Source organism: Alexandromys fortis, unplaced genomic scaffold (genome assembly GCF_014885135.2).
Source record: "Alexandromys fortis isolate MF-2015 unplaced genomic scaffold, M_Fortis_MF-2015_v1.1 scaffold_163, whole genome shotgun sequence".
NCBI lineage: Eukaryota > Metazoa > Chordata > Mammalia > Rodentia > Cricetidae > Alexandromys > Alexandromys fortis.
The window spans coordinates 392,337-403,474 of NW_026068085.1; the positions used below are offsets into that span (position 1 = coordinate 392,337).

The 11,138-nt window shown below is 40.8% G+C and overlaps 1 protein-coding gene across 1 annotated transcript; it reads left to right on the top strand.

Annotated features, from left to right (window-relative positions):
• Positions 1-554: 554 nt before the first annotated feature.
• Positions 555-2,170, top strand: LOC126488606 (forkhead box protein H1-like). Its single transcript, XM_050122198.1, has one exon. It carries the CDS (start codon positions 608-610, stop codon positions 1,703-1,705), a length of 1,098 nt encoding a protein of 365 aa, XP_049978155.1. The 5' UTR covers positions 555-607; the 3' UTR covers positions 1,706-2,170.
• Positions 2,171-11,138: the final 8,968 nt, after the last annotated feature.

An 11,138-nucleotide genomic window follows, 5' to 3' on the forward strand; every position in this document is an offset into this window, starting at 1 on the left:
CCTTGACTTATACAAGGTCATGCCCTTGACTTAGCTTCACCTAAATTTAGTCATCAGATATGTTCTTCCAGCTTCATAGGGTTTTATGCGTCTTTTAATCAAAGGTATTGGTACATTCTTTGGTATCAAGAACATAGAAAACTTAAGGCAAAACTTAGGTATATGGGAAATAACACTCTCCAAGTTCTTCTGTCTCAAACTCTACCTTCAAAAGAGGCAAATCCAATATATCAGTTATTTTAGGATTATCCTTAACATATACTTGTAAGAGCTTTATGTCTCACTTCAAGGGGTTATGTAATGCTGTGCCCTGTGTAAATTGGTAGGTGTAAGGATGGTACTGGTCCCCAGACACCCACCTCTCTCCAATAGGACCCTATAATGAGCTACTTCCCAATACCTGTACTGTGTCCATCAAAGAAACCATGTCTTTCTTTCCTCATCTTAGATGGATATTCAGACATCTTGGTTCTTCTGACAATTCTAGTGGCTTTCTGTGGCCATGGGAAACATTTTGTGAATCTGCATTTCTATTTAAGAGATCCTCGGGTCTGCCCTGAGCCCCCTGTTAGGTCAGACCCCCACACAGGGCCGCTTTCCTTGCCTGATGTCTTGCAACACCTCTCATCAGAGGCCTCCAAAGGTAGAGTCTCCCCCCAAGAGAAGGAAGAAGAGATACCTGCGTCATGACAAGCCCCCCTACACCTACTCGGCCATGATCGCTCTGGTAATTCAGGCAGCACCTTTCCGCAGGCTGAAGCTGGCCCAGATCATCCATCAGGTCCAGGCAATGTTCCCCTTCTTCAGGGACGACTACGAAGGCTGGAAGGACTCCATCCGCCACAACCTTTCCTCTAACCGGTGCTTCCGGAAGGTGCCCAAGGACCCTGCAAAGCCCCAGGCCAAGGGCAACTTCTGGGCGGTGGATGTGAACCTGATCCCAGCAGAGGCACTGCGCCTTCAGAACACTGCTCTGTGCAGGCGATGGCAGACCCGGGGCACACGCAGAGCTTTCGTCAAGGACCTGAGCCCCTTCGTGCTCCACGGCCGGCCTTATCGGCCGCCCAGTCCCCCACCACCATCCAGGGACGGTTTCAGCATCCAGTCCCTGCTAGCGGACCCCGGGAAAGGATCGACATGGCCCAAGCAGCCTGCACTAGCTGGACAGAGCAGTTCAGCTCAGGCAGGTACTAGCTCCAAGGGGGAAGAAGAGATGTGTACTGCGCCCCGTAACTCCACTGAGAAGCCTCTGTGGCCCCTCTGCTCCCTTCCTGGGCCCACAAGAATAGAGGGGGAGACTTCCCAAGGGGAAGTCATCAGGCCTTCTCTTTCCCCAGAGCAAGGCACCTGGCCAGTTCACTTACTTCAGGGTTCCCAAGATCCCATGGGGATGTCCAGCAGGGGGTGCAGAGCTTCCCTGTGGGGACAGCTACCCACTTCTTACTTGCCCATCTACACTCCCAATGTAGAAGTGCCCTTGGCCACACTACCTTCCACCTCTTGTCCCCAGTGCCCGTCTTCAACCAGCCCAGCCTACTGGAGTGTAGGTACTGAATCCCAAGGATCCCCGGACCTGCTCTGTGATCTAGATTCCCTCTTCCAGGGAGTACCACCCAACAAGAGTATCTATGATGTGTGGGCCAGCCACCCTTGGGACCTGGCTGCTCCTGCCCCCGGCTGGCTGCTCTCCTGGCACAGCCTGTAATCGTTAAAGGCAGGCAGGGGCTGCTTCTCCCTTCTACCCCTGGGTACCATTTTGATGGAGACCAGAGCTAGGAGCATGTCCACAGCAATAGCTTTAAAACACCAGGCACGGCATTGCTGAAAACCCATAACTTTAATTGGGCTACTCCAGAAAGGGTTTTGCCTCTGCTAGACACAACAGGTCTGGTCAATCTCTCCCACACACACAGGGACGGGGTCTGGAGAAGCAGCGCTCAGCCTAGAGTGGGGCATCTTCCCTTTATCCCACTCTGTCATGCCATCCATCTAAGCCATCCCTCTGTCACCGCGCCTTCTTGGATCCAGGCTGGGGGAGGGCAAGCCAAAAGTGGGTCCATTCTGAAGTCTTCCCCCACCCCTCAGCTGCCTGGGTAGGAGGTAGCACCTTTTGGGGGAGGGTTAGGAAATGAAATCTGGACCCTACATGATTTGGGGTGGTGGAAGTAGGGGAGAGTTTAACAGTAAAGGAATTTACAAGGCTTAAAAAAAAAAAAAGAGATCCTCTGTGTTGTAGTTATCACAGAAAGAGTCTTTTATAGTCATGAAATAAGAAAAGCAGTCTTTTTTCAGAGCTCTTAATAAAAAGTAGGAATAGACTTCTTGGCTCTCTTACCCAGTCTGAGTGTTCTACTTGTGGTCCCTTGTGTTAAGGCACAATCCGAAAGCTTTTTCTCAGGATCATCCATTATCCTGCCATCTCTATCCTTGACTCTGCTTCTCTAACGTCATGACAGGGACACTCATTCTGACGTTATCATCTTTCCAAGTCACCTTACATGCACTTTGATCTCACTAAAACTCCAAAACCAAAAATTTCCTCCCTTCCTGTGTCCTCCAAGAAAGGGCATTCCACAATAACTGCTTTCCCAGAAGCCAGAGCAGCAAGATCTTACCATGAAGAAAAAGAAGTCCCATGAGACAAAAGGAAATGAAGACTAACACTACATTAATGCCATTCTGAATTTTTACAACTCAACAAAAGAAAAACCAGGTAATGAAATGATTATGAATTTAATCCATAATCATAATCCCTTATCATCCACATAGCCTTGAAAATAGTAATGACTTTGAGCTTGAGTTCTACCGTCTGTAGAACTGATGCAATAGCAGTGTAGGGCTCTTGTGGCTTTCATGACAACTAAATGAGCTTTTCTGTATAAAGAAGTATTTAGCATGGTACCTGGCAAATAGTAACTGCTCAATAAATATTATTTTTCTTATCGAATAAAATTGAAATGCGGAAACTTCATTTTCTCAGGTAAGATACTTCCCAAACAGTAGTTGTTGTACAAGGCTTGCAAAAGACACTTATCTGATACAACTTCGTGTTAAAGAACAAAATGCTGCTCAGAATCTTCTTTCTGGACATTGAAGGGGACTTGCTTTTACTTAGGAAAGACTCGAAGTTGTTTTACACTGCCTGCATCTTGTAGTCACAGTCTATTCAGTGTTGTATAAGCTCCTTGTACCTTCATGGGGATATCATTCTTTAGGTTGGGAAAGTTTTCTCCTATAATTTTGTTGAATATATTTTCTGGGCCTTTGAACTAGAGTTCTTCTCCTCCTTCTACCCCTATTATTCTTAGGTTTGGGCTTTTCATAATGTCCCAGATTTCCTGGCTGTTTTGTGTTAAGTATTAGTTGGATTTGATGTTTTATTTGATCACTGAGTCTAGTTCCTCTAAAGTATCTTCAGCACCTGAGATTCTTCCTTCTATCTCTTGTATTCTGTTGGTTATACTTGTCTCTGTAGTTCCTGTTTATTTACCCAGATTTTCTATATCCAGCCTTCCCTCCATTTGTGTTTTCTTTATTACCTCCATTTTGGTCTTCAAATCTTGAACTGTTTCTTTTACCTGTTTGATTGCTTTTTCTTGGTTTTCTTGGGTATCTTTTTGTTTGTCTTCTCTTCCATTTCTTTAAGGAAGTTTTTCACTTCCTGCTTAATGATCTCCATTATTTCTATAAGGTTGCGTTTAAAGTCATTTTCTTCTACTTCTTCTGGGTTAGGATGTTCAAGTCTTCCTATTGCATGTTTTCCAGATTCTGGTGTTACCATGTTGCTTTTTAGGATGTTGGAGGAATTCTTGCATTGGCACCTACTCATCTCTTCCAGCAAATCAGGCCAGCAGAGTCTTGGCATCTTGGTCCAATTTTTGCTGTGGCTAACTGAGTACTTGGGAGTTTTTCTTGGTCTGCCTTCTCTTAGGTCCACTCAGCACTGAAGCAGGCTGTTTTGCAGGATTCCAAGGACCGCACAGGAAAAAAGGCTGGGTTGGGGGCAGGGTGGGATGAGAAAAAGAAGACCCAGTGGCAGGAGCATACCCCGTTGGCTTTCTGGTTCCCTCAGCCTCAAAGCAGGCTGTGTTGGGGGTTCCAAGGACCTTACAGATGAAAAGGCGGGGCTCCTTAAACTTTTTAAACAAAACGTAAGTAATCTGGAGATAATTTAAGAGATACAGTAGGAGTATTTAGGTTATATGCAAACACTGTTATATAAAAGAGGGATTTACATATCTACAGCTTTTGATATCTTGGCGTCAATCTCGTACAGATACTAAGGGAGGAGTAGTGTGGTGTTTGTGTGTGTGTGTAAAATGTAACACAAATCCTAAATTGTTTTAAAATTTAAATCCTTATATCATTTAAAATCAATGCTTCATGATAGAGTATGCCACTTCCTGGTCCTTAAATACTGCTAAGCAGTTCTCAACCTAACATTACACTACCTAAAACACTTTGGATTCTGTCCACATTGTAACAAACAAAGAAGAACCAAGAAAAACAAAACAAAACTCATGCAGTTATTTGCAGCCTGGGACTGTGATCATGATCAGTGGTGAATGGTCCCGGATGAGCTGCTGCCCCAGCAACTTTAACCACACTGCAGCATTGGAGGAAAATGATGCTTTTAGGGTCTTATCTCCACATCAGAGATATGTGTCCCTTTGGGACGCTTTTCACACATACATTCACACACACAAATACTCTCTCTCTCTCTCTCTCTCTCTCTCTCTCTCTCTCACACACACACACACACACACACACACACACACACGGGAAGATCTTCATTTCTTTCACATAACTTAACCACAAGCAGCCCCACTTCAACTGGATTTAAGAACACAGCAAGACACTCTTTCCCCAGATGCTGTGACATCTAACAGACATCTCCCACAAAACAGTGAGAGGATTCCTGAACAGTCCCTTTTAATCATTTATCCCAGGCCCCTTTTGAAGCTGTAAAAGTTATTATTATCTCCATAATAGTAAAGATTACTAATTAACTTCTCCAGAAACGTTGTTTAAGTCTTTTAATGGAACTATAACTTTTTTTCAGATTATAAATAAAACCTAACCAAGCAAACATGCTTTGTTTTGTTTCTCTTATAGAGTGTTTACACAGTTGTTTTCACATACTTTCCAAGGTGTGGTAACTAATTCTTCAATTTAATAATTCTCAGCTTGGTTAATGTCTTCAATAACAACATCAGTGTGGACCAGTATTGAACTGACTTTTTGAACAATAAAACCTAAACCCTGCTGAGTTGAAAGAAATGAAGAAGCCATGCCAACCTGTTTTTCTAAAGATGGATTCAGTATGACCACTTTTAATTCACAGACCTGAGACCCACATTCAGGATTTTTCTGCTGTACAAGCTGTTATCCCTTCCCTACACCAAGATGACATCCAGAAAATCTGAATATGTATCTCCTACATACTTTACATCGTTTGTAGCAATAAAAAAGAATTTTTGCTTATAAACATTGCCCCAAACCCACAAAGTTTCAGGGTCAGCATCTAGTTTTCAGAATATCCTTGAATCGATAGATTTTTGAAGCTTTATTTGAATTACTTTACGTTGATTGTAAAAAGAATTTTTTAAAAAAGACAAAGAAGCGGCAATGAAAACAAAAGTAATCATGGTGACCACAGAGCCATAAAAATGGGAGCACTGGGGAGCTGGACTGGGCCCATGGTGAGGTCACTTGGTTCACAGCTTTGTTAAGGGCTTCCAGTGTCTCTCCACAGTGTGGTTGCTGAAAGCCCTCTGGAGTTTCTGAGACAAGTGAACACTGCAAAGAGCAGAAACAGCCCGCTCTCTATTCACAACACACTTGCTGGCCTCACACAGCTCTAACAAAACAAGGTCTGTGTTTTAAGATCTATGGAGTGACTTCAAGCTTGAAAATCTCTGGTCTACAGTATTTGATAGCTTAAAGGAGCTTTCCAAACCACCTGGAACCCCTGGTTGTCATTTCTGGAACACGAAGATGTAATGTTTAGAGGGTGTCATACAGTGCAGTATGAAACCTTGAAACCTTTCAGGTCTGTGACTGAGATAAGATGCCTATTGAGACCTGTCTCGACAACATTCAAATTTCCCAATATTCATTGAAAGAAAGGAATCAATATGCTTATCAACTTTAAAATATCAATAGTTATTTCATTGACTATTAATATGAGCACAAATTACACAGTCACATTAGAGAAAGGCTATGGAAAATAAAACCAGCTCCTAATAAAAACACCTCTATCCCCCAACAGTACTCCAAATAAAAGCTTGAGTCAACATAGCTTTTATCATTTTTCCCAAAACAGTCTAATAACTCCTTCAAACTGCCTATGTCAAATAATTAGATTTTTTTAATTTGTTCACTTCTTTTCTTGTGTATGGGTATTTTGCATGCCTGAACGTCTGTGCACTACATGGATGCAATGCTCCAGGAGGCTGGCAGAGGGTATCAGATCCCCCAGAACTGGAGCTACACATGGTTGTGAGCCTCTACAGGAAAACTGAGAACCAAACCCCGGTTCTCTGGAAGAACAGCTAGTGCTTTTGACCATTGTGCCATGCCTTCAGCCCCTCAATGAGTTGTTTTACAATATATTTAAATCCATATGCCTCATTTCATTATAGAATAAATATTTAAAAATAAGAGTAAGGAACATAGAAGCTTACTCTAAATGACTTAAATAAAGTAGCAAATAGATTGAGATGAGAGTCTTGTGTGGATGAAATTTATATTCTATGTCCCCCAAAAATCTAATGAAATTTGAGTCTTCTGAGGATTAATAGTTAAATGAGATTCTACAGAACACTATTTCTATAGGTAGTTTGAGAGAAAGGCGAACCAATCTATATCATCTAGGAAATAGATTTAAAATGAGGAAATGAGGATGAGCATCCAGCTCATCTGTAAAATGTTTGCCTCTCAAACATGAGAATGTGAGTTAAAACACCAGAACTCAACCAAAATTCCACACACATGGAGACTGCTTGCAGTTCCAGTGCTGGGTAAGTGGGCACAGAAAGGCGCTGGGGTTGCTGGCCAGCAAGTCTAACCTAGTTGTGAGTTCCAACCAGTGAGGTGAATGACATGACTGAAGATAACACCTGAAGCTGTCCTGTGGCCTCTACCCATGTGCAAACCTATGGATGTATGCACACACATACATACCAACATATGCATAAACATGCATGCACACATGCACAAGCATTTTAAAATGAGGAAAGATTTCCTGACCATTAATAGTACTAGATGCATGAATTAGCATCACATGGTACATTAGGAGGACATAATGGAACTTGCTTCCTTGAAGCTATAGAGTTGATTTATTACTGCATGTGTTATAGTTACTATTGTTTTTTTTTTCTAACAGCAATGGTAACTGAGCAATAGCAATGTACCAAACGCCATGCATTTAAATACTATTATTACTAATATTACACCTGGAAAGACCTGAGTCTCTATTTGAATAGCCTACCTAAGGTTACAAAAAGCGTCTGTAGTGAGACAAGGATCCATAACTTGGCAGCTGCCCACTACAGAAATGCATAGAATTATTTTGTATTGCTATCCTGCCTCCCATTACCAGTGCACTCTGGCAAGCCACAGTGGTAGCCAACATGGGGTTATCTTGGTTTGCCACAACAGAGTGAGTTAAAGGGTAACTATAGTCAGTGTTAGGAAAGGCAACAAAGACGATTAAGGCAATATCCAGTTACTGGGGTGGCCGAAACACACAGCTGGCTCTCATGCTTTCAGTGTGTCAGCAGTCACCAGGTATAGCCCACCAACCGAAGATCTGAGTTAACCAGCATCAGGGCTTCCATATGCCAACCACGTGGTTCCCACCTTAGTCCCCAGCAACAAAACAGCTCGGGAGACCTTTTGACCCTTGCTTTCCATTGCACTAACCAGCTATGATCTGTCAGCATGTAGCCTGACCAGAACAACAAACACATCCTCCATCTCCTGATTATACACCAGCCAGATCAGAAAGTCTGGTCAGAGGATCCTGGCCAGTGCTGATGCTTATCATCACTACAATAGAAGTGCCGCGGATTTAGTGTTTCTTAGATCAAATAAAATAACACGTGGAAGGCTCAGTCAGCAGGCAGTACATCAAGGAACTCAGCAAATGTTGGTTCTGTCCTTAATCACATGGTACTCACACATTTCATTTTACTTTTGATTGGGAGAGTGGAAAGGCATGGTTCCTTCAGAAAGGCAGGCTACATCCCATTGTGAGGAAAGCAGATTGGCATTAGGAATGGCGGCCAGCAATGGGGATATTTATACGGTGTCTCCACTTTATGAAAGGCAGCTCAATTCCACAAGAGAAAAGGAAAGTGAGCACACATCAAGACTTAACACGAGATTGCAGAAAAGATTGGAGAGCTAACACAGAAATGGGATACTTTACTTTTATAAAACTGCCTTGTGCTGGAAGGAGCCATGAAGCATTTGACGATCTGACCAAAAGCCATGAAAATGACCACAAGGAGGCCAACCTAGACGGGGATCAAATGTATTGGGGTCATTGTTACCTCACAAGATGCATTGTGTATACTCACTGCTGCAGAAGTGTAAGTACACAATGGCAGAGAAATTAATTACAGAAAGTCTCATTGGTACATTTTAAGTTATATTTCTTTATTATTGTTTAAATAGGTAAAATCAGGCTCTTTGCTGATCCAAATGATAAGAAATCCTAATCTAGTCAGAATAAACTAAATATAGTTGCTAACACTGAATCAAAATAACGAAACCTAACAATGCCTCTTTTATGACCCTGGATATCGCAGTAATATAGTAGCATACCCCTACATAATTTGGCTTAAAGAATAACTTCTTAGGTACTAACTCTGACATACTGTTGTTTTTTTATGAAATGGAAATATTCTCATTGGCCACACTTTAGTTTTACTTTTAAGTCATGAGTGTTTTAGTCATAAGTGAATGTCTATGATCTTAAAAAGAGGCTAGCTTATAGGGCTAAAAGATATATGTTATTATTTTACCTTAAACATAATTAAATATTAGAAATTTCACCTGAAGCTTTTATTTTTTCAATATTAGGAAACTCACCCAATCCTTCTCCACTTTGTGAGGTCTTTGTAGCATTGCTCATGCTTTACAAATTGTTGGGACATTTGGTAAATTGTTGTTTTCCATCATTCTCTAGATTTAGACTTCCTCTCCTTGTAGCACGAGCCAGCGATACTTCTTACGAAGCAGCATCATTGGTTTGTGTGGTATGAGAAAGCAGTATGGCCCTGTGGGACTTTATTTACATAGACCCATGTTCAAATCCTAAACTTGCTGCTGAACATCTGGTTGCCTGGAGCACATTCTTTACCCTCCCAATTTCCACATATTTAATGAGTTTATTATAAATGCATTTGTAATTTATTCTATCTCAATACTGGTATGAGATTTTAAATAGTACACTTAAACATTGGCACCAAGTAGATGGTGTCATTATTGTACCTCTGAAGTTTATGGAAATGATCCTGCTACCAACACAAGTTTTGATACACAAAACATTAGATATGCCCTTAAGAAAGAGAAAGAATTTTGAGTTTTCAAGAAATACATATTTAAATATTTAATGATATTTGATCTTTACTATCATAATCGTCATCATTTTGAATGAAACTGAAACACTGCTTATTACCTACACAATACCCAAAGGTAATTTCCCAAGGCAGGGTAAAGAGAGATTCATAAGTAGCTTCAATAATTACTAATAATTTCCAAAAGCTAGTTTTCTTGTCACATTACATAAATTAATTAAACTGTGCCTGCCACTAGTGTATCAAATCTTTGTAATTCCAATGTATCAACTAAAGTTAATTTATCACAGTTATCTAATATGCCCATGAGCTTCAGAAGCTCTGCTCTCTTCCACATCAGCTCCTCTACTCTCAGGCCTTGGTCAGCTCTTAGCGTGAACCCTTTCTTAATCAGTTTTGTGTGTCTGGTTGCAGACAGCCATAATGTGCTCAAACATACAGGAAGAAACACCTCTTGAAGATGGCAGATCTCTGTAATTCCACCTCACCAGGCTGCAAAGCTAAAGAGACTCATGAAGCACCATAAAGGTAGAATCTAACGCTATAACTAATGACTAGGAATTGTCATTAAGACCACATTTGAAAGTTATCAAAAAGTCCAGGAGAAAAATGACAACTTCAATAATCTTGGTATTTTTATAGTAGGAAATTAACTACTAAGTGACAAAATCAAACTGAAAATAGTTTTCTACTTCATTCAAAGAGAGATAATTTTACAAAGGATGAGAAAATATGCTGACATCTGATTAAAATAATTATGGTAAAGTTCTGACAAATACTAAAATATATAGATGAAGATTAAGGATATTATGCAAAGTAAGATAAGTCACTCACAAAGAAATGACAAATACTGCATGATTCACTTATATGAGACACTTGAAGTCATAGAAAAAATCATAGAAACAGACAGTAGGGGTTGGTAAGAACAAGGCAGATTGAGGGAAGCAGTTATTTAATGGGTATAAATTTCCATTTAATGAGTTTAATGAGATAGAAAGCTTTCTAGAGATGGAGTGGTGATGGCCACATAGCAGGATGAATGGACTGTGTCATTGAACTGTCCACTCACAGATAGTTGAGATAGCATATTTTCTTCTGTATATTTTACAGCAACAAAACAAGCAGGGAAACAAATATTGACAAGTTTCATTAGAATTCAGAATTTGATGTGTATGAAAGTTCCCATCAAAGTGCCTTCCAGTTAATTGCTTAATAGAGATGTTTAAAAATCAACCTAAATTTATCTTGAATCACTGATTGACATATTAATTTATTTTATTGAACTCATTGCTGTCTAAATAGTTTCTTTGATGTCCTATTGAGGCTATAGCCACATATCTCAGAAGTAAAGGGCCCGCAGAATGGAATGCATGGAGTGCCCATCTTTCTGCATAAACCAGTCACAGACAGGAAATTTCTTCTGAATGTTCATGGTATTGGAAACATACTAGGAGCTTGGTGAGGAACAGAAGGAAAAGTGTGCCATACTAAGGGAAAAGAAGGTACAAATCAGAAGTAGAGGCAGAAGAAAGACTTGGTATCTCAGCTTGG